Source organism: Oncorhynchus keta, chromosome 37 (genome assembly GCF_023373465.1).
Source record: "Oncorhynchus keta strain PuntledgeMale-10-30-2019 chromosome 37, Oket_V2, whole genome shotgun sequence".
In the NCBI taxonomy this organism is placed as follows: Eukaryota; Metazoa; Chordata; class Actinopteri; order Salmoniformes; family Salmonidae; genus Oncorhynchus; species Oncorhynchus keta.
The window spans coordinates 12,720,274-12,744,822 of NC_068457.1; the positions used below are offsets into that span (position 1 = coordinate 12,720,274).

At 39.7% G+C, this 24,549-nt stretch overlaps 2 protein-coding genes across 5 annotated transcripts in view; one reads left to right on the forward strand and one right to left on the reverse strand.

Annotated features, from left to right (window-relative positions):
- The window catches only part of LOC118369997 (plakophilin-4-like), a 67,814-nt gene that overhangs the window by 20,273 nt on the left and 22,992 nt on the right, over positions 1 to 24,549 (reverse strand). The window lies entirely within an intron of this gene.
- LOC127916674 (inner centromere protein-like) lies at positions 12,805 to 17,151 on the forward strand. The gene is made up of 3 exons (XM_052499225.1): positions 12,805 to 13,049; positions 14,994 to 15,956; positions 16,327 to 17,151. The coding sequence occupies exons 1-3, from the start codon at positions 12,864 to 12,866 to the stop codon at positions 17,041 to 17,043; spliced, it is 1,866 nt and encodes a 621-aa protein (XP_052355185.1). The 5' UTR covers positions 12,805 to 12,863; the 3' UTR covers positions 17,044 to 17,151.

A 24,549-nucleotide genomic window follows, 5' to 3' on the forward strand; every position in this document is an offset into this window, starting at 1 on the left:
CACGGCAGCAACACATGACAACACAACATGGTTGCAACAGAACCTGACAACAACATGGAGGCAACACAACATGTTAGCAGAACAAAACAGGGCACAAACATTGTAAGGCACAGAAAACAGCAAAAAACACAAGAAGGTAGGGACAACAATACATCACTCAAAGCAGCCATAGAGGGAATATGATAGAGGCACATGATAGAGGGGAATATGACTAAGGGAGTATGAAATAGAGAAATATGATAGAGGGAATATGAAATAGAGGATTATGACAGAGGAATATGTAGAATGTATGCACACATGACTGTAAGTCGCTTTGGATAAAAGCGTCTGCTAAATGGCATATATTATTATTATTATATAGAGGGTTGTAGTAAGAAGGGATTATGATAGAGGCACATGATAGAGGGGAATATGACTAAGGGAGTATGAAATAGAGGAATATGATAGAGGATTACAATAGAGATGAATATGACAGAGGAATATGATATAGAGGAATGTGTTAAGAGGGGAATATTATAGAGGGGAATATGATATAGAGTCATACGATAGAGGGAATATGATAGCGTGGAATATGACAGAGGGAATATGATAGAGTGAATATGACACAGGGAATATGATAGAGTGAATATGATAGAGAGGAATATGAAATAGAGGATTATGATAGAGGGGAATATGATAAAGGGGAATATGATAGAGGGGAATATGACAGAGGGGATTATGATAGAGGGAAAACGATAGAGGGGAATATTATAGAGGGGAAAATGATTAAGGCAATATGATAGAGGGGAATATAATCAAATGGAATATGATAAGAGGGGAATATTATAGAGCAGAATATGATAGAGGGGAATATGATAGAGGGTAATATGATATATAATAAATATGATACATTTACATTTTACATTTAAGTCATTTAGCAGACGCTCTTATCCAGAGCAACTTACAAATTGGTGCATTCACCTTATGACATCCAGTGGAACAGCCACTTTACAATAGTGCATCTAAATCTTTTAGGGGGGTGAGACGGATTACTTATCCTATCCTAGGTATTCCTTAAAGAGGTGGGGCCTCAGGTGTCTGAAACCCCACCTCTTTAAGGAATACCCAGGATAGTCTTATTCTCAACTGAATCTTGAATCTTTATTTCATATGCTCATTGAGATAAAAAATACATTTTTTTTACAAGAAAGACCTGTTCATTTCATCTCATAAAACAGACCTTACTCAATGGCACCCACACACATTGTCACACATTGTCCTAATTTGCATTCTGTTCCCTATATAGTGCATGGAGGAAAGGGGAGTGCCCTTGAATGGGAGAAATGTGTGTGTAGAGGGCTGGGAAGTGATTCACGTAATCAGCCAGTCGGTCACATGGCTTTTTCCCTGCCGCCTGCTCTTATTCAATTTGTCTGCAGTGGAATCCAAGGCCTGGAGTAGTCAGTTCCTCTCTCTCTCTCCTCTTAGTGGAAACCAAGGACTGGAGTAGTCAGTTCCTCTTTCTCTCCTCTTAGTGGAAACCAAGGCCTGGAGTAGTCAGTTCCTCTCTCTCTCTCCTCTCAGTGGAATCTTAGTGGAAACCAAGGACTGAGGTAGTCAGTTCCTCTCTCTCTCTCCTCTTAGTGGAAACCAAGGCCTGGAGTAGTCAGTTCCTCTTTCTCTCCTCTTAGTGGAAACCAAGGACTGAGGTCAGTTCCTCTCTCTCTCTCCTCTTAGTGGAAACCAAGGCCTGGAGTAGTCAGTTCCTCTCTCTCTCTCCTCTCAGTGGAATCTTAGTGGAAACCAAGGACTGAGGTAGTCAGTTCCTCTCTCTCTCTCCTCTTAGTGGAAACCAAGGACTGGAGTAGTCAGTTCCTCTTTCTCTCCTCTTAGTGGAAACCAAGGACTGAGGTCAGTTCCTCTCTCTCTCTCCTCTTAGTGGAATCCAAGGACTGGAGTAGTCAGTTCCTCTCTCTCTCTCCTCTCAGTGGAAACCAAGGACTGGAGTAGTCAGTTCCTCTCTCTCTCCTCTTAGTGGAAACCAAGGACTGGAGTAGTCAGTTCCTCTCTCTCTCTCCTCTTAGTGGAATCCAAGGACTGGAGTAGTCAGTTCCTCTCTCTCTCTCCTCTCAGTGGAATCCAAGGACTGGAGTAGTCAGTTCCTCTCTCTCTCCTAGATAGAGGGGAATATGATATATAATACATCTGGAAGAGGGGAATATGATATATAATACATCTGATAGAGGGGAATATGATATATAATAAATATGATAGAGGGGAATATGATATATAATAAATATTATAGAGGGTAATATGATAGAGGGTAATATGATATATAATTAATCTGATAGAGGGGAATATGATATATAATAAATATGATAATATGATATATAATATATATGATAGAGGGTAATATGATATATAATAAATATGATATATAATAAATATGATAGAGGGGAATATGATATATAATAAATCTGATAGAGGGTAATATGATATTTACGGAATATGATAGACAGGAATATGATAGAGATTGAAATGATAGAGGGAATATGTGTCACTCCTGCTACCTATCTTGATCGCTTCTGTCATCATCATTACTCACACCTGCCTTCCCCCATCTTGCGGGTCAGCGATTATTGTTCTCACCTGGACTCAATCACCTCTGTCATTACCTTCCACACTTCTGTATCTGTCGGGTTCCCCTCTCTGTTCCCTGTTTTTGCATTGAAAGTCATCTGTCCTTGTTTACCAGTGTGCTGAAGCATGTTCCTGTCTTGTTCTATGTCTGTTCACAATTAAATACCTGCTTCTCGTCTCCGGCATCGGTCCAACCTGTTGGGGATAGGGCTGTCTACTGCCCCCGCTGGAGTAATTGCGTGCCCATAGTAAACATAATTTTTTTGTTGTCAAAGGTTGCTAATATATGCAAATAAAAAATATTATTGAATAGAAAACACTCTAAAGCTTCTAAAACCGTTTAAATTATGTCTGTATGTAAAGCAGAACTCTCAGGGCAGTCATTCTCCCAAACTCTCTCTTGTCATCAGAAAAGTTGGCCCAACTTTGATGTCATCGCCCCCACCCTCCCCAAGCACTTACAGGTCTGGGAACAGTCTCTTTGTCTTCAGCGCGATGTCTGCTTTCAATGGGGCTTCTCATTGTGAGAATCGCGCGCTCACGAGAGTTTTGGCGGGCCGAAACCTTTCGGTCACGCGAAAAAACAGGTCACTCTCATGCGCGCTCTGCTCCGGTCCTGTCTTTTTTCCAAGATCGATTATACAATGCATGCGTTTCTGTTCGTCCTCACGATTGCTGTACACCTTTATAACATGTTAAAGCTTGATTATGAACTTAGTTTGATAAGTTTAGTCGACATATAATATGTAAGTTCGACGTTTTGGTGCGCATCCACTTGACTCTTGGCTACATTTCAACCGATATGTGTCGTGTTTGAGAACCGAAAGACACAGACTGCAAAACTAAACGCTGTTTTTGGTAAGTATAATTCCTTCCAGGTCTTCTGATGGAAGAACAGCAAAGGTAAGGGAATATTTATGTGGTAAATTTGGGTTTATGTGGACTCCAAGATAGAGGAGCCATAATGCTACTTTTTGAGCGCCGACTCATAGTATAGCCTAGTGAACGAAACCTGTAACGTTAAAAATAAATGTAACACAGCGATTGCATTCAGAAGAAGTGTATCTAACTTTATATATGTAGAACGTGCATATTTAGTCAAAGTTTATGATGTGTATTCCTTGTTAGCTGACGTTATCTGCCGGAGCTATCGTCATTTCTCAGGACATTTGAGTAGCATTTTTTGAACGATGCATCATTGTAAACAGAGATTTATGGATATATATAGCATATTATTGAAAAAAACATAAATTACATTACATTTAAGTCATTTTCATCTGATGAAGATTTCAAAAGGTTAGTGCATTATTTTTCTTTTAATCCTGCGTTTGTTGATTGCATATTTTTTTCAACTTGGCTATGCAAATTAGCTGTGTCTTCGGTGGTGGTTTGACATAAATATGTGCTATGTTTTCGCCGTAAAACATTTTACAAATCTGACTTGCTGGGTAGATAAACAAGGTGTTTATCTTTCATTTGAGCCATTGGACTTGTTAATGTGTGGAGGTGAAATATTTTTAGGAATATTTTTGCGTTCCATGCGCCACCTTCCAGCTGAACGTGGGGGGGGTGTTCCCAAATTGGAACCCTAATCCCCTTCTGGTTAAATTATGATAGAGATGAACATGATAGAGAGGGATACTATAGAGTATATGGGTTTTGTCCAACATGTCTCTGGACCCACTCACTGTCACAGTCATACTCTGGACCTAGTTTTGTCCCATGGGATAAATGTTGTGGATCTTAATGTTTTTCCTCATAATCCTGGACAATATTACCACCATTTTATTACGTTTGCAATTGCAACAAATAATCTGCTCAGACCCCAACCAAGGAACATCAAAAGTCGTGCTATAAATTCACAGACAACACAAAGATTCCTTGATGTCCTTCCAGATTCCGTCTGTCTACCCAAGGATACCAGAGGACACAAATCAGTTAACCACCTAACTGAGGAACTCAATTTAACCTTGCGTAATACCCTAGATGCAGTTGCACCCCTAAAAAATAAAAACATTTCTCATAAGAAACGAGCTCCCTGGTACACAGAAAATACCCGAGCTCTGAAGCAAGCTTCCAGAAAATTGGAACGGAAATGGCACCACACCAAAGTGGAAGTCTTCCGACTAGCTTGGAAAGACAGTACCGTGCAGTACCGAAGAGCCCTTACTGCTGCTCGATCATCCTATTTTACTAACTTATTTGAGGAAAATAAGAACAATCCGACATTCCTTTTTGATACTGTCGCAAAGCTAACTAAAAAGCAGCATTCCCCAAGAGAGGATGGCTTTCACTTCAGCAGTGATAAATTCATGAACTTCTTTGAGGAAAAGATCAAGATTATTAGAACGCTAATTACGGACTATTTACATCTACTTATTCCTTCAAAGCTCAGTTGTCCTGAGTCTGCACAACTCTGCCAGGACCTAGGATCAAGAGAGACGCTCAAGTGTTTTAGTACTATATCTCTTGACACAATGATGAAAATAATCATGGCCTCTAAACCTTCAAGCTGCATACTGGACCCTATTCCAACTGAACTACTGAAAGAGCTGCTTCCTGTGCTTGGCCCTCCTATGTTGAACATAATAAACGGCTCTCTATCCACCGGATTTGTACCAAACTCACTAAAAGTGGCAGTAATAAAGCCTCTCTTTAAAAAGCCAAACCTTGACCCAGAAAATATAAAAAACTATCGGCCTATATCGAATCTTCCATTCCCATTCAACATTTTAGAAAAGGCTGTTGCGCAGTATACGAAACGCTTCCGTCTGGTTTTAGACCCCATCATAGCACTGAGACTGCACTTGTGAAGGTGGTAAATTACCTTTTAATGGCATCAGACCGAGGCTCTGCATCTGTCCTCGTGCTCCTAGACCTTAGTGCTGCTTTTGATACCATCGATCACCAAATTCTTTTGGAGAGATCGGAAACCCAAATTAGTCTACACGGACAAGTTCTGGTCTGGTTTAGATCTTATCTGTCGGAAAGATATCAGTTTGTCTCTGTGAATGGTTTGTCCTCTGACAAATCAACTGTAAATTTCGGTGTTCCTCAAGGTTCCGTTTTAGGACCACTATTGTTTTCACTATATATTTTACCTCTTGGGGATGTCATTCGAGAACATAATGTTAACTTTCACTGCTATGCGGATGACACACAGCTGTACATTTCAATGAAACATGGTGAAGCCCCAAAATTGCCCTCGCTTGAAGCATGTGTTTCATGTGGTCCTTATGTAGCTCAGTTGGTAGAGCATGGCGCTTGTAACGCCAGGGTAGTGGGTTCGATTCCCGGGACCACCCATACGTAGAATGTATGCACACATTCTGACTGTAAGTCGCTTTGGATAAAAGCGTCTGCTAAATGGCATATATTATTATATATTATTATATTATTTCAGACATAAGGAAGTGGATGGCTGCAAACGTTCGACTTTTAAACTCAGACAAAACAGAGATGCTTGTTCTAGGTCCCAAGAAACAAAGAGATCTTCTGTTGAATCTGACAATTAATCTTAATGATTGTATAGTAGTCTCAAATAAAACTGTGAAGGACCTGGGCGTTACTCTGGACCCTGATCTCTCAAGACCATTTCAAGGACAGCTTTTTTCCATCTACGTAACTTTGCAAAAATCAGAAACTTTCTGTCCCACAATGATGCAGAAACATTAATCCATGCTTTTGTCACTTCTACGTTAGACTACTGCAATGCTCTACTTTCCAGCTACCCGGATAAAGCACAAAATAAACTTCAGTTAGTGCTAAATACAGCTGCTTGAATCCTGACTAGAACCCAAAAATGTGATCATATTACTCCAGTGCTAGCCTCCCTACACTGGCTTCCTGTCAAGGCAAGGGCTGATTTCAAGGTTTTACTGCTAACCTACAAAGCATTACATTGGTCCTGCCGTACATACCTACACGTACGCTACGGTCACAAGACGCAGGCCTCCTAATTGTCCCTAGAATTTCTAAGCAAACAGCAGAAGGCAGGGCTTTCTCCTATAGAGTTCCATTTTTATGGAATGGTCTGCCTACCCATGTAAGAGACGCAAACTCGGTCTCAACCTTTAAGTCTTTACTGAGACTCATCTCTTCAGTGGGTCATATGATTGAGTGTAGTCTGGCCCAGGAGTGGGAAGGTGAACGGAAAGGCTCTGGAGCAACGAACCGCCCTTGCTGTCGCTGCCTGGCCGGTTCCCCTCTGATTCTCTCTGCCTCTAACCCTATTACAGGGTCTGAGTCACTGGCTTACTGGGGCTCTTCCATGCCGTCCCTAGGTAGGGTGCGTCACTTGAGTGGGTTGAGTCACTGATGTGATCTTCCTGTCTGGGTTGGCGCTCACCCTTGGGTTTTGCCGTGGCGGAGATCTTTGTGGGCTATACTCGGCCTTGTCTCAGGATGGTAAGTTGGTGGATGAAGATATCCCTCTAGTGGTGTGGGGGCTGTGCTTTGGCAAAGTGGGTGGGGTTATATCCTTCCTGTTTGGCCCTTACCGGGGGTGTCCTCGGATGGGGCCACAGTGTCTCCTGACCCCTCCTGTCTCAGCCTCCAGTATTTATGCTGCAGTAGTTTATGTGTCAGGGGGCTAGGGTCAGTTTGTTATATCTGGAGTACTTCTCCTGTCCTATTCGGTGTCATGTGTGAATTTAAGTGTGCTCTCTCTAATTCTCTCTTTCTCTCTTTATTTCGCTCTCTTGGAGGACCTGAGCCCTAGGACCATGCCTCAGGACTACCTGACATGATGACTCCTTGCTGTCCCCAGTCCACCTGGCCGTGCTGCTGCTCCAGTTTCAACTGTTCTGCCTTATTATTATTGAACCATGCTGGTCATTTATGAACATTTGAACATCTTGGCCATGTTCTGTTATAATCTCCACCCGGCACAGCCAGAAGAGGACTGGCCACCCCACATAGCCTGGTTCCTCTCTAGGTTTCTTCCTAGGTTTTGGCCTTTCTAGGGAGTTGATGAATGAAATGTTCTTATTAAATACTTTTTTCTTCACATAGTTGAATGTGCTGACAACAAATTCACACAAAAATTATCAATGGAAATCAAATTTATCAACCCATGGAGGTCTGGATTTGGAGTCACACTCAAAATTAAAGTGGAAAACCACACTACAGGCTGATCCAACTTTGATGTAATGTCCTTAAAACAAGTTAAAATGAGGCTCAGTAGTGTGTGTGGCCTCCACGTGCCTGTATGACCTCCCTACAACGCCTGGGCATGCTCCTGATGAGGTGGTCTCCTGAGGGATCTCCTCCCAGACCTGGACTAAAGCATCCGCCAACTCCTGGACAGTCTGTGGTGCAACGTGGTGTTGGTGGAGCGAGACATGATGTCCCAAATGTGCTCAATTGGATTCAGGTCTGGGGAACGGGCGGGCCAGTCCATAGCATCAATGCCTTCCTCTAGCAGGAACTGCTGACACACTCCAGCCACATGAGGTCGAGCATTGTCTTGCATTAGGAGGAACCCAGGGCCAACCGCACCAGCATATGGTCTCACAAGGGGTCTGAGGATCTCATCTCGGTACCTAATGGCAGTCAGGCTACCTCTGGCGAGCACATGGAGGGCTGTGCGGCCCCCCAAAGAAATGCCACCCCACACCATGACTGACCCACCGCCAAACCGGTCATGCTAGAGGATGTTGCAGGCAGCAGAACGTTCTCCACGGCGTCTCCAGGCTCTGTCACGTCTGTCACATGTGCATCACGTCTGTCACATCTGGACACTACGCTGACAGACACAGCAAACCTTCTTGCAGCTCGCATTGAGGGGAATATGATGGAAGAAATATGATAGAGGGAATATGATAGAGAGGAATATGATAGAGGGGAATATGATAGAGGGGAATATGATATACATTACATTACATTTAAGTCATTTAGCAGACGCTCTTAGAGGAATTATGATTCACCTTATGACATCCAGTGGAACATGACTTTACAATATGATCTAAAATATTTTAGGGGGAATATGATAGAGGGGAATATGATATAGGGGAATATGATCGAGAGGAATATGATAGAGGGAATATAATTCCCAGAATATGATAGAGGGGAATATGATGGAAGGGATTATGATAGAGGGAATATGATGGAAGGGAATATGATAGAGGGAATATGATAGAGGGCATATGATAGAGGGGAATATGATGGAAGGGAATATGATAGAGGGAATATGACAGAGGGAATATGATAGAGGGAAATATGATGGAATGGAATATGATAGAGGGAATATGATAGAGGGAATATGATGAGTGACGATTTTAGTTTGTATATCTTGGTGGTGCAAAGAAAAGAAAAAATGTTGGATGCATGCCAACAAAACCACTACACAATACAACACTAAACAATACATTAATTGCACTATAACGGTGAAAGATGGTGCCCACATACTGTTAGAGCCTACATTAAGCTGTCCCAACAGCAGACTCCCAACATCAGCACCACTGCTGCACCTGGCTATCAGCAAAGCCTTGTCTGGTAGTGGAATAGTTCATTCATTCGGTGAGGCACATGGTCTGCTAACAGCTTACTTTCTTAGCTACAGTATATATATATATATATATCTCTGCCATATTACGTAATTTATGCAGCAGCATACAATACATTTTTGGACTCACCTTGTTGTGCTGTGCTCACTTGAACAGGAAGGTGGTGCGGCTGTCCATCGTGGGAAAATTTTGTCATCATACTTTGTTATCAAAGTCTGGCATCCTCTGGATTCATGGTGCCTTCAAGAAAACTGGGAACTCAACAACAACAAAAAAGCTTGAATCATGATGACGACAGTGATCTTCAGCTCGTAGCTCGAGAATGAGGCCTGAGTTCCGAATGTACAATTCTGAGCTGGATGAAAGTTCAAAACGTATTTTCCCAGGCGTAGCTCATTTTTCCCAAGTTCCCAGATGTCTTGAACTTACTAAAGTCAGATTTTGCAGTTCCGAGTTAACAGTTGTTTTGAGCGCGGCACAAATAATGCTTCATTGACAGCATGGCCAATGTTGAATGTTTATGATTTCAAACTAGGAAAAGAGACCCTTAATCTTAGACTTGGGACTACACAGCCACTCCAGTGAATAGCAGGCTAATGATTGCATTGCAATGCTTGCAGTTAGCCACTGATTCCTTCCAAACCACTCATTGTTGAGTTTGCGATATCCAACTTAATGTTTATGTCCAATGGCCAATGAGCACCGATACGTTTTATCTAAAATTAACAAATCAAAATATGTTATACATTTGAGATTCTTCAAAGTTGCCACCCGTTGCCTTGATGTCAGCTTTGTACACTTTTGGCGATCTCTCAACCAGCTTCACCTGGAATGCTTTTCCAACAGTCTTGAAGGAGTTCCCACATATGCTGAGCACTTGTTGGCTGCTTTTCATTCACTCTGCGGTCAAACTCATCCCAAACCATCTCAATTGGTTTGAGGTCGGGTGATTGTGGAGGCCAGGTCATCTGATGCAGCACTCATCACTCTCCTTCTTGTTCAAATAGCCCTTACACAGCCTGGAGGTGTGTTGGGTCATTGTCCTGTTGAAAACAAATGAGAGTTCCACTAAGTGCAAACCAGATGGGATGGCAGATCGCTGCAGAATGCTGTGGTAGCCATGCCGGTTAAGTGTGCTTGAATTCTAAATAAATCCCAGACAGTGTCACCAGCAAAGCACCTCCATACCATCACACCTCCTCCATGCTTCACGCTGGAAACTACATATGCGGAGATCATCCATTCACCTACTCTGCATCTCACAAAGACACAGCGGTTGGAACCAAAATCTCAAATTTGGACTGATCAGACAAATGGACAGATTTCCACTGGTCTAATGTCTGTTGCTTGTGTTTCTAGGCCCAAGCAAGTCTCTTATTATTATTGGTGTCCTTTAGTAGTGGTTTCTTTGCAGAAAATCGACCATGAAGGACTGATTCATGCAGTCTCCTCTGAACAGTTGATGTTGAGATGTGTCTGTTACTTGAACTCTGTAAAGCATTTCTTTGGAATGCAATTTATGAGGCTGGTAACTCTAATGAACGCATCCTCTGCAACAGAGGTAACTCTGGGTCTTCCTTTCCTGTGGCGGTCCTCATGAGAGCCAGTTTCATCATAGCGCTTGATGGTTCTTCAAATCAAATCAAAGTTTATTTGTCACGTGCGCTGAGTACATCAGGTGTAGAGCTTGTGAAATGCTTACTTACAGGCTCTAACCAATAGTGCAAGAAAGGTATTAGGTGAACAATAGGTAAGTAAAGAAATAAAACAACAGTAAAAAGACAGTGAAAAATAACAGTAGCGAGGCTATAAAAGTAGTGAGGCTACATACCTGTTAGTCAGGCTGATTGAGGTAGTATGTAAATGTAGATATGATTAAAGTGACTGTGCATATATGATAAACACAGAGTAGCAGCAGCGTACAAGAGGGGTTGGGGGGGAACTTTCAAAGTTCTTGACATTTTCCTGATTGTCTGATCTTCATGTCTTAAAGTAATGATGGACTGTCATTTCTCTTTGCTGTTTTGAACTGTTCTTGCCATAATATGGACTTTTTTTCCCAAAATGTAGCGATCTTCTGTATACCACCTCTACCTTGTCACAACACTATTTATTGTCTCAAACGCAAGAAGGAATGACATTTCTCTAATGAATTTTTAACAAGGCACACCTGTTTATTAAATTGCATTCCAGATGACCACCTCATGAAGCTGGTTAAGAGAATACCAAGAGTGTGCAAAGCTGTTATCAAGGCAAAGGGTGGCTCCTTTGAAGAATCTCGAATATAAAACATACTTTCATTTGTTTAACACTTTTTTCTTACTACATGATTCCATATGTGTTATTTCATAGTTTTGATGTCTTCACTATTATTCTACAATGTAGAAAAAAAGAGAAAAAAACCTTGAATGAGTAGGTGTGTCCAAACGTTTGACTGGTAAACATTGACATTAGTGGTAGGCTCAGATCAAACAAATAACCTAAGTAAACCTGGATGCTAGTTGTGATATCTAAAACATTGACTTTGAATTAGTCAAAACACCTGTATTATGAATGGTCAACCATTTGATATGAGGTAGAGCATTTTATTTGAATAAAAATGTGGTTACATGGATTCAATGCAAATATCAGTTATGACTGTGCTGCATAGGCTAAAAAAAGTGAATTGTTCCAGCATTTGACTACACATGAGAGCTTCTGTGGGTAGTCATGGCAATGAGGCCTTCATTGTGACATCACAAGATTCTGATTCTGGGAGGTTAGCTGTTGTACAGACAAACAGAACAGTGTAAAGGTACTGATTCAACTAACTACTGACAGATTATTAATGTCCTATTTCATTAGAGAGAGAGAGAACACGCTGCTTACTGGAGAGGTAGGTTGTAATATAACTTACTGTATAACTATGTTTCTGTAGAATAACTACTTTTCAAACTACTTGTGTACTTACATGACCTTTTATTTAGGCCTAACATGCAATCATGGTGACAAGTGAAACTGTTGACGAGAGACAGTTTGTTTGAATCCAATTTTTGTGAGAAAATGGTTCATCCTGACACCTGAGATGACATGTTAGTTGTTGTAGTGAGCCAGGCTAATGGGAAATACATTATATTGATGAAAGAAAACCCTCTCTCTGTGTTAATAACAACTAATATTGTAATCAATTATCTGAATAAATATGTACCAAAAGGGAAGGTTATGTAAAAAAACAAGTCGACCTACCTAATTTGTAGTTGCTAAATTGCTAATGAAAATCAGCTTTTCTTAAATGAATGGTCATCCATTTCAAATGGTTGAATTGATAGACCTCTTTACATGAAGGTGCACACAGGGGCACTCAAAGAGAAGACTGGAGTGTTTACCTCCTTGTTTTATACAATATATGAAACTGTACAATAAGTTAGGTCCTGCATGGATACAGAGTCATTTTCTACCCCAAACCTTTTTTGAATGATATGATATAAGTGATTAGTGTGTTTTGTGAAGACCAGGCCCAATATGGAGTGGGGGAGGGGGATAAGGCTCAGTAGTAACATACTGCAATGGCAACACCTTGAGATGATGTCATAAAGTTTTGCATTTTTAAAGTCTATGTTGTGCTTTAATGGCAACACCTTACATCACAATGATGATGTCATAAAGGATATTCTGCACATAATGATAGGAAAGGCAAAAATGTGATTAATTTGAACTTGGTCGAGTTTCCAGTAGCCAACTTTTTACTAGGAGGAAGACATGGAGGGTTCAACGCTGACACAGAGGAGGGCTGAGTGTCAGTTGAAGGAAAGGGAGATCCAGAGAGACTACATGATGGAGCTGGGAGCCAGGTTGGCTCTGGTGAGACAGATCCAGAGGGAGCAGGAGAAGGAGATGAAGAGGATTTGGTTTGAGACGAGGAAAATGCCAAGCCTGATTGAGGAGGTAACAAGACCAACTTTGACAAAGTTGACTAGAGTTCTATTGAACAATATTGATTAAAGCAAATACATGTCAATATACGGGCAAAATGTGCGATATGCCATGAATTGTAAGCTAACAATATTTTGTCTGACATCTTTTCTTGTGTTGTATCGTGTCTGTCTCTCTGTTTGAGTATTGTTATGGACATAGTCCTCAGTTCTTATGGTTGTCTTAAATAAATAAAAATAACTAGACCAAGCGATCTCTCGTAGACCTTCATATCAGGATTATATGGTTGTCCTACCTAGTTACCTTAAGTTGAATGCACCAACTGTAAGTCATTCTGGATAAAAGCATCTGCTAGATGTCTAAAATGTCAAATGTTATGCTGGGTGTGGGGCATGTATTTTTACAATTAGTTGACCCATTGGCTAGAAGACCCAGGGTTGGTACAGACTGGAGCAGAGCATCTGAGAGGACACTATATATATAGAGTGCATTTGGAAAGAATTCGGACACCTTGACTTTTTCGACCTTTTTTTTAACCTAATAGCCGTATTTTAAAATTGATTGAATATATCCAAATTCTCAGCAACAACAAACAATACCCCATATTGACAAAGCAAATACAGGTTTTTAGAAATGTTGAAATACCTTTTTACATAAGTATTCAGACCCTTTGCTATGAGACTGTAAGTTAGCTCATGTTCATCCTGTTTCCACTGATCATCATTGAGATGTTTCTGCAACATGACTGGAATCCACCAGTTGTATTTTCAACTGATTGGACATGATTTGGAAAGGCACACACCTGTCTATATAAGGTCCCACAGTTGACAGTTCATGTAAGAGCAAACAACAAACCATGAGGTTGAAGGAATTCTCCGTAGAGCTCCGAAACAGGATTGTGTCGAGGCACAGATCTGGGGAAGGGTACAAAACCTCTCCTCAACATTGAAGGTCCCCAAGAACGCACTGTTCTCCATCATTCTTAAATGGAAGATGTTTGGAACCACCAAGACTCTTCCTAGAGCTGGCCGCCCAGCCAAACGGAGCAATCGGGGGAGAAGGGCCTTGGTCAGGGAGGTGACCAAGAACCAGATGGTGACTCTGACAGAGCTCGAGAGTTCCTCTGTGGAGATGGGAGAACCTTCCAGAAGGACAACCATCTCTGCAGCACTCCATCAATCAGGCCTTTAAGGTAGAGTGCCAAGGGTCACATCTGGAGTAAATCTGCCACCACCCCTTCGGTGATACATGGTGGTGGCAGCATCATGCTGTGGGGATGTTTTTCAATGGCAGGGAATGGGAGACTAGTCAGGATCTAGGCAAAGATGAACAGAGCAAAGTACAGAGAGATCCTTGTTGACAACCTGCTCCAGAACAATCAGGACCTCAGAGTGTGGTGAAGAGTCACCTTCCAACAGAACAATGACCCTATGTACATAGCCAAGACAATGCAGAAGTCTCTTCAGGACAGGTCTCTGAATGTCCTTTATTGGCCCATCCAGAGACTGGACTTGTACCTGATCGAACATCTCTGGAGAGACCGGAAAATAGCTGTGCAGAAAATCTCCCCATCCAACTTAACTTGGATTAGGTAATAATACCCAAGAAGATTCTATGCTGGAATCGCTGCTAAAGGTGCTTCAACAACGTACTGAGTAAAGGGTCTGAATACTTATGTAAATGTGATATTTCACATTTTATTTGTAATGAATTTGGAACAATTCTGTTTTTGCTTTGCCATTATGGGCTATTGTGTGTAGATTGATGAGGGAAAAAAACGATTTATTACATTTTTGAATTAGGCTGTAAGGTCACAAAATGTGGAAAAAGTGAAGGGGTCTGAATACTTTCCGAAGGCACTGTATATGTGATGTATAAGTAAATAGCGTTGACTCATAAAGTATGTATGTCGTGAATGTGATCACTTTCAACATGTCTGTTTCTTTTCTCCCGCAGAATGTGAGAGATGTGACCAACCGTCCACTCACTGAGTTCATTGCTCCTTGTATTGACTCCCTCCCACCGCTGGCTTTCACCAATCGGAGGCCTATACCAACCATGTTACATCCCCCCTCTCCATTGGCCATACGCACTCAGGATGCACAGCGGTTCCTTGTATTTTCATACTTTGTCCCTGCTGAGTGCCCAGTTGCCACAGAGGCCACAGCAGATGTATCTACTGGTAAAAGAGAGGACTTATTGACAGATACACATCTTTCATCAATGCTGCATCGATACCTGCCACACTTCTTGAATGATGACTCCATTCCACCACAGCAGACAGTAGAGGGAACCACTGAGCTCTCAGTTGCTCCAGTGGCAATATCTAATATAAAGGAAGAGGACAGATTCTATCCTTTCTCCCTCCCACCACTGGCTCAGCGGTTCGTTGTTAATTCATTCAGAAGTCTTCCTTCAGTGCTGCCTCCATGCCTGCCACCAATCTTTGATGATGACTTCATGCCTCCAGAGCAGACAGTAGAGGATGCCTATGAGGTCTCAGGTGCTACAGAGAACACTTCAGGCACAGCTACTGTTGATGGAGTGGACAGATCAACAGCTAAATGCCCTGTCCCAATGCTGCCTCCAAGTCTGCCACCTGTCTTTGGCATTGACTACAAACTGCCAGAGGAGGCAGTTGAGGACAACACAGAGTGCTCAGTTGACACCGAGGCAAGTGCAGTTGCATCCACTGTCAAGAGAGAGGAACTGACAGGTGATAAAAGCCCTGTCCGAGCAATTCCTCCAATCCTGGGATGCATCCATGACAAGGACCACAAGGAGCCAGAGCAGAAAGTGAAGGGCCCTAGTGAAGAGGTGGATCTCTGCCCTCACGCTCACCAGCTGGACCCAGATGTTAACTTAACTCTGGCAACCCGCAATGATGAACCCAGGACCTGGACCCTGGAAGAGGCAAAGGTAGGTGTCCTATTTTACACTACTACTTTACAGGTATGGGGGTCAGTTCCATTTCAATTCAAAGCATTGAAGAGAATTGGAATTTTAGAGTTCTTCTGGAATTGACCCCAACTTTGCTGCTCTTTGCTCATAGTATGAAACATTACCCCTCACTAGAGTTAACATTTGTATTACTTTTAGTATGGACCCAGGAAGAACATCTATGGGTATTGTAAAATATAATGGGAATACAAAAAAACAAGGGACCTTAATTACTGTCCTCCAAATTGTGTGCCCCATGAGGTCATCATTGTATGTCGATCACTCAAATGTGTATTGAATGTGACACATTGGAACAATATTACACCTAGAGTCAATGTCTTCCTGTCAGGATTATTGGATAGGCCTTGAAAGTGAGAGTGAAGAGAGGAGCGTCAAGGAGGAGGTGAGACAGAGGGAGGGATTGAAGCGTGGGGCGGACTGTGCCCATTCCAAGAGCTCCAATGGGATGGCTTCATCCGAGAGAGCAGAGACCATCCTTGGAAGAGTGGGCTTTCTGGTCATGAACCACATGCAGAAAATCCCATTTTTGAAGATGAAGGAAAAAGAGAAAAATAAGAATCTGCATAAGAAGTTGAAAGATGACGAGAAAGAGAGAAAGGAGAAGAAAAACAAGGAGGAGGAGAACAAAAAGAGGGAGAAGAAAGAGATGAATGAGAGAGAGAAAGAGCAGAAGAAAGTCATGAAGGCTGAGAAAAAGAGGGAGAAGTTAGAACATAAAAAGAGAGAGAAGGAAAGAAAAGAGAAGGAAAAGGCAGAGAAAAAGAGGTTAGAGGGGCTGATGAAGATACATAATGACATGATGAAAGACAGGATTAAGAAAGAGAAGAAGTGTTCTGAGGAGCTGAAAAAGAGAGAGAAAGCTCAAGCTGAGTTCTTGGAGATGGAGAGAAAGATTCAAGAAAAGGAGGAGAAGAAGAGAGAAAAGAGGAGGAAAGAGGAGAGGAAGAGACTAGAGAAGAAGAAAAAGAGGGAGCCAGCTGGAGGTGGAACTGAGAGGGTGACAGAAGAGCAGGGAAAGGATGAAAGCTTGAAGATGGATGAGTAGACTGGGTATTAGAGAGAGAGAGCAGGGTGGGATACTGTATTTTTGCATGCAATGAAAAATGCAATAAAAAATCTATAAAAAAGGTTTACTCTCTGTTTGATTTTTGTCAAGGCATACTGTATAACACAGTTTAAACACACAATGTTTACATTTCACAAATCTGGGGAGTGTTGCACTGTTAAAATGTTGAATTCCAAATCTATCTGATGGAGCGGAGCTGTGCTGAGATGAGGAGGACGGAAAGGGAGGGGGAGTAGATGGAGGGTAGAGCGGAGTTTGTTAGAGAGGGAAATTGATAGAGGGGAATACGATAGAGAGGAATATGATAGAGAGGAATATAATAGAGATGATAGAGAGGAATATGATAGAGAGGAATATGATAGAGAGGAATATGATAGAGAGGAATATGATAGAGAGGAATATGATAGAGATGATAGAGAGGAATATGATAGAGTGGAATACGATAGAGAGGAATATGATAGAGAGGAATATGATAGAGAGGAATATGATAGAGAGGAATATGATAGAGAGGAATATGATAGAGGGAATATGATGAAGAACTCATTTTGAATATGATGAAAGGAATATGATAGAGGGAATATGATAGAGAAAAATATGATAGAGAGGAATATGATAGAGCATTAGAAGAATATTTATAGAGAGGGGCCTTCTGGGGGATGGGGGCTTGGATTAAAATATAAATATAGAAAAAACACACATCACAACATGAGTGACATAATACTGGACCCAATATGATAGCAGAGCAATATGACAGAGGGAATACATGATAGCAACAGAATATGACAGAGGGAACATGATAGGCAACAATATGACACAGCAGAATAAATAGAGGGAATATGATAGAGGGAATATGAGCAGAAATATGACAAGAAGGTGATGAAGGGAATATGATAGAGCCATGATAGAGGGAATATGATAGAGAGGAATATGATACAGATGAATATGCTAGAGAGGAATATGATATTTTATTAATTTTATTTAATTGAACATTTATTTAACTGGGCAAGTCAGTTAAGAACTCATTTTGATTTACAATGACGGCCTACCAAAAGGTTAAAGGCCTTCTGCGGGGATGGGGGCTTGGATTAAAAATATAAATATAGGACAAAACACACATCACAACATGACAGACAATATTATAAACAATATGATAGAGATGATAGACAGGATTGACAACAACATGATGACAACCAGTGGAATATGATAACAGAATATGATAGAGATGATAGGGGTAGAATAGGCCCTGTACAGAGGAATATGATAGGTACCCTAGAGGTGATATGATAGAAGGAATATGATAGGTTTTATGGAATATGAATAGAGTGATGAAGTTTGAATATGCTAGAGAGGAATATGATAGAGAGGAATATGTAATCCTGGCTCAGGAAGAGCAGAATAATAGAGATGGGCATAGAGGAATATATAGATGGAATATAGAGGGAATATGATAGAGAGGAATATGAAAGAGAGGAATATGATAGAGGGATATGATGATAGAGGAATATGATAGAGGGAATATGAAAGGAATATGATAGAGAAATATGATAGAGAGGTATGATAGAGAGGAATATGAATATACAGGAATATGATGAGAGAATATGATGGATCTAATTTTATAGAGGGAATATGATAGTGAGAAACTGGGAAGGAATGATGATACCAGACGAGTCCTACAATCTGATATGAGGAATATGAGGGGAATATGATAAAAATCACAGAGGAGCAAGGAACAGCACAAGAGGAATGATAGAAGGAACCCTAATGAGACCAAATATGATAGAGAGGAAGATAGACCTGCAGCAAAATATGATAGGTGGGAATGACAACCAGGGTCGACTCAGATAGAGATGTATGCCTATGATATTTAAGGAATATGAAAGAGGGAACTCATCATCAAAGCACGCCAAAACAGTTATGATATTTAGAGGGAATATGACACTTGGAGGAATATAGAGGGATATGGACATTGATCACCCGGAATATGAGGATGCAACCGATAGAATTGATAAAGTAACTTGGCAATATGATGATATGCTGCCAGGAATATGATAAGAATGATGATATGAAATGGGGAATATGATAGAAGATTATTCCTGTGGCGGACTGCATAGATAAATAGGAGAATATGCATGAGGTATAGAGGAATGTGATAGAGGGCAGAATATGATAGACAAGGAATAATATGATAGAGATATAGGGAATATGATAGAGAGGAATATGGAGGGATACCAGTGGAATATGACAGAGGGAATATGATAGATGAATATGCACAGGGCTGGCCAATATGATAGAGGAATATGATAGATATGATAGAGGAATATGATAGAGATGTTCTGAAAGAGGCATAATATTTGATGGGAATATGACACAGGGGAATATCTGATAGAGGGAATATTTCTAGAAACTATGATAGAGGGGCAAGCTATGATAGAGGGAATATAATAAATGATAGAGAGGAATTATGATAAGAGGGGAATATTAAGAGGGGAATATGCCGCATATGATAGGGAATATGATAGAGGGGAATATGATATATAATAAATATGATACATTTACTATGATTTAAATATTAAGGCAGATAGAGGGGAATATGAAGAGTGGAATTTGAAATAAACAACAAACAATATGTATATACTAAATCTGATAGAGGGGATATGACATCGGAGGGATATGATATTTAATAAATCTGATTTCCGGGGTCATTTGCAAAATCTCAGCTCTCTTGAAGGTACAAATGATAGCATCTTATCCAGCCACGGTTGAGGGGATATGAATAAGTGATATGATATAATTGAGATAAAAAAGAAGGTCTTTAGAGGGGAAATGTCAATGGATCTCAAAAACAGAGAGGAGGGGCAGATAACAGCCATTGTCACAGGCCTAATATGCCTGGTATCAAATTACTTTGCATAGAGTTCATCTGGAGAATCTTGGGCATGCTTTATTTCAGGGGAGATAAAAATATATTTTTACAAAATATAAATATGGATGTCATGCGGGCTTCTGATCAATAGTTGACAAGTGGATCTGCACACTGTGTGCAACATCTTAGTGACAACACAACACTACATAATGATAGACCCAACAGACAACATAGTGGCAAACACATGACAACACAACATGGTTGCAACAGAACCTGACAACAACATGGATAGCAACACAACATGTTAGCAGAACAAAACAGGACACAACCATTGTAAGGCACAGAAAACAGCAAAAAACACAAGAAGGTAGGGACAACAATACATCACTCAAAGCAGCCATAGAGGGAATATGATAGAGGCACATGATAGAGGGGAATATGACTAAGGGAGTATGAAATAGAGGAATATAATAGAGGATTACAATAGAGATGAATATGACAGAGGAATATGATATAGAGGAATGTGTTAAGAGGGGAATATTATAGAGGGGAAATGATATAGAGTCATACGATAGAGGGAATATGATAGCGTGGAATATGACAGAGGGAATATGATAGTGGAATATGACACAGGGAATATGATAGGTAATATGATAGAGAGGAATATGATAGAGGGGAATATGATAGAGGGGAATATAGAGGGTAATATGATATATAATAAATATGATAAGGGAATATGATATATAATAAATCTGATAGAGGGGAATATGATATATAATAAATCTGATAGAGGGGAATATGATATATAATAAATATGATAGAGGGAATATGATATATAATAAATATGATAGAGGGTAATATGATAGAGGGAATATGATATATAATAATCTGATAGAGGGGAATATGATATATAATAAATATGATAGAGGGGAATATGGGAATATGAATATGATATATAATAATAATAAATATGATAGATAATAATATGATAGAGGGGAATATGATATATAATAAATATGATAGAGGGTAATATGATATATAATAAATATTATATAGGGTAATAAGATATTATAGAGGGTAATATGATATATAATTAATCTGATAGAGGGGAATATGATATATAATAAATCTGATAGAGGGGAATATGATATATAATAAATATGATAGAGGGGAATATGATATATTATAAATATGATAGAGGGGAATATGATATATAATAAATATGACCGAGGGGAATATTATATATAATAAATCTGATACATAATAAATCTGATAGAGGGGAATATGATATATAATAAATATGATAGAGGGTAATATGATAGAGGGGAATATGATATATAATAATCTGATAGAGGGGAATATGATATATAATAAATATGATAGAGGGGAATATGATATATAATAAATCTGATAGAGGGTAATATGATATATAATAAATATGATATATAATAAATATGATATATAATACATCTGAGAGGGGAATATGATATATAATAAATCTGATAGAGGGGAATATGATATATAATAAATATGATAGAGGGTAATATGATATATAATATGATATATAATAAATATGATAGAGGGGAATATGATATATAATAAATATGATAGAGGGGAATATGATATATAATAAATCTGATAGAGGGGAATATGATATATAATAAATATGATAGAGGGTAATATGATATATAATAAATATGATAGAGGGTAATATATGATAGAGGGGAATATGATATATAATAAATCTGATAGAGGGGAATATGATATATAATAAATCTGATAGAGGGGAATATGATATATAATAAATATCTGATAGAGGGTAATATGATATATAATAAGGGGAATATGATATATAATAAATAGAGTCAATATGATAAGGGGAATATGATATATAATACATCTGATAGAGGGGAATATGATATATAATAAATCTGATAGAGGGGAATATGATATATAATATATATGATAGAGGGTAATATGATATATAATAAATATGATATATAATAAATATGATAGAGGGGAATATGATATATAATAAATATGATATATAATAAATATGATATATAATAAATCTGATAGAGGGTAATATGATATATAATAAATATGATATATAATAAATATGATATATAATAAATCTGATAGAGGGAAATATGATATATAATAAATCTGATATATAATACATATGATATATAATAAATATGATATATAATAAATATGATAGAGGGGAATATGATATATAATAAATCTGATAGAGGGTAATATGATATTTAAGGAATATGATAGACAGGAATATGATAGAGATTGAAATGATAGAGGGAATATGTGTCACTCCTGCTACCTATCTTCCCCCCTGTCTGTCGAGGGCGCCAAGCTCCCCAGCATTGATCGCTTCTGTCATCATCATTACTCACACCTGCCTTCCCCCATCTTGCGGGTCAGCGATTATTGTTCTCACCTGGACTCAATCACCTCTGTCATTACCTTCCACACTTCTGTATCTGTCGGGTTCCCCTCTCTGTTCCCTGTTTTTGCATTGAAAGTCATCTGTCCTTGTTTACCAGTGTGCTGAAGCATGTTCCTGTCTTGTTCTATGTCTGTTCACAATTAAATATTTGACTCCCCGTACCTGCTTCTCGTCTCCGGCATCGGTCCTTAAATTATGATAGAGATGAACATGATAGAGAGGGATACTATAGAGTATATGGGTTTTGTCCAACATGTCTCTGGACCCACTCACTGTCACAGTCATACTCTGGACCTAGTTTTGTCCCATGGAATAAATGTTGTGGATCTTAATGTTTTTCCTCATAATCCTGGACAATATTACCACCATTTTATTACGTTTGCAATTGCAACAAATAATCTGCTCAGACCCCAACCAAGGAACATCAAAAGTCGTGCTATAAATTCACAGACAACACAAAGATTCCTTGATGTCCTTCCAGATTCCGCCTGTCTACCCAAGGACGCCAGAGGACACAAATCAGTTAACCACCTGACTGAGGAACTCAATTTAACCTTGCGTAATACCCTAGATGCACCCCTAAAAACGAAAAACATTTCTCATAAGAAACGAGCTCCCTGGTACACAGAAAATACCCGAGCTCTGAAGCAAGCTTCCAGAAAATTGGAACGGAAATGGCACCACACCAAAGTGGAAGTCTTCCGACTAGCTTGGAAAGACAGTACCGTGCAGTACCGAAGAGCCCTTACTGCTGCTCGATCATCCTATTTTACTAACTTATTTGAGGAAAATAATTACAATCCGACATTCCTTTTTGATACTGTCGCAAATCTAACTAAAAAGCAGCATTCCCCAAGAGAGGATGGCTTTCACTTCAGCAGTGATAAATTCATGAACTTCTTTGAGGAAAAGATCAAGATTATTAGAACGCTAATTACGGACTCTTTACATCTACGTATTCCTTCAAAGCTCAGTTGTCCTGAGTCTGCACAACTCTGCCAGGACCTAGGATCAAGAGAGACGCTCAAGTGTTTTAGTACTATATCTCTTGACACAATGATGAAAATAATCATGGCCTCTAAACCTTCAAGCTGCATACTGGACCCTATTCCAACTGAACTACTGAAAGAGCTGCTTCCTGTGCTTGGCCCTCCTATGTTGAACATAATAAACAGCTCTCTATCCACCGGATTTGTACCAAACTCACTAAAAGTGGCAGTAATAAAGCCTCTCTTTAAAAAGCCAAACCTTGACCCAGAAAATATAAAAAACTATCGGCCTATATCGAATCTTCCATTCCCATTCAACATTTTAGAAAAGGCTGTTGCGCAGTATACGAAATGCTTCCGTCTGGTTTTAGACCCCATCATAGCACTGAGACTGCACTTGTGAAGGTGGTAAATGACCTTTTAATGGCATCAGACCGAGGCTCTGCATCTGTCCTCGTGCTCCTAGACCTTAGTGCTGCTTTTGATACCATCGATCACCAAATTCTTTTGGAGAGATTGGAAACCCAAATTGGTCTACACGGACAAGTTCTGGCCTGGTTTAGATCTTATCTGTCGGAAAGATATCAGTTTGTCTCTGTGAATGGTTTGTCCTCTGACAAATCAACTGTAAATTTTGGTGTTCCTCAAGGTTCCGTTTTAGGACCACTATTGTTTTCACTATATATTTGACCTCTTGGGGATGTCATTCGAGAACATAATGTTAACTTTCACTGCTATGCGGATGACACACAGCTGTACATTTCAATGAAACATGGTGAAGCCCCAAAATTGCCCTCGCTAGAAGCATGTGTTTCAGACATAAGGAAGTGGATGGCTGCAAACGTTCAACTTTTAAACTCAGACAAAACAGAGATGCTTGTTCTAGGTCCCAAGAAACAAAGAGATCTTCTGTTGAATCTGACAATTAATCTTAATGATTGTATAGTAGTCTCAAATAAAACTGTGAAGGACCTTGGCGTTACTCTGGACCCTGATCTCTCTTTCGAAGAACATATCAAGACCATTTCAAGGACAGCTTTTTTCCATCTACGTAACTTTGCAAAAATCAGAAACTTTCTGTCCAACAATAATGCAGAAAAATTAATCCATGCTTTTGTCACTTCTAGGTTAGACTACTGCAATGCTCTACTTTCCAGCTACCCGGATAA

Coding starts and splice junctions, on each gene's coding strand:
- LOC127916674 (XM_052499225.1), top strand. CDS start 12,864: ATGGAGGGTTCAACGCTGACACAGAGGAGGGCTGAGTGTCAGTTGAAG. Junction 13,050..14,993: donor TGCCAAGCCTGATTGAGGAG/GTAACAAGACCA, acceptor TTTCTCCCGCAG/AATGTGAGAGATGTGACCAA. Junction 15,957..16,326: donor GGACCCTGGAAGAGGCAAAG/GTAGGTGTCCTA, acceptor TCTTCCTGTCAG/GATTATTGGATAGGCCTTGA.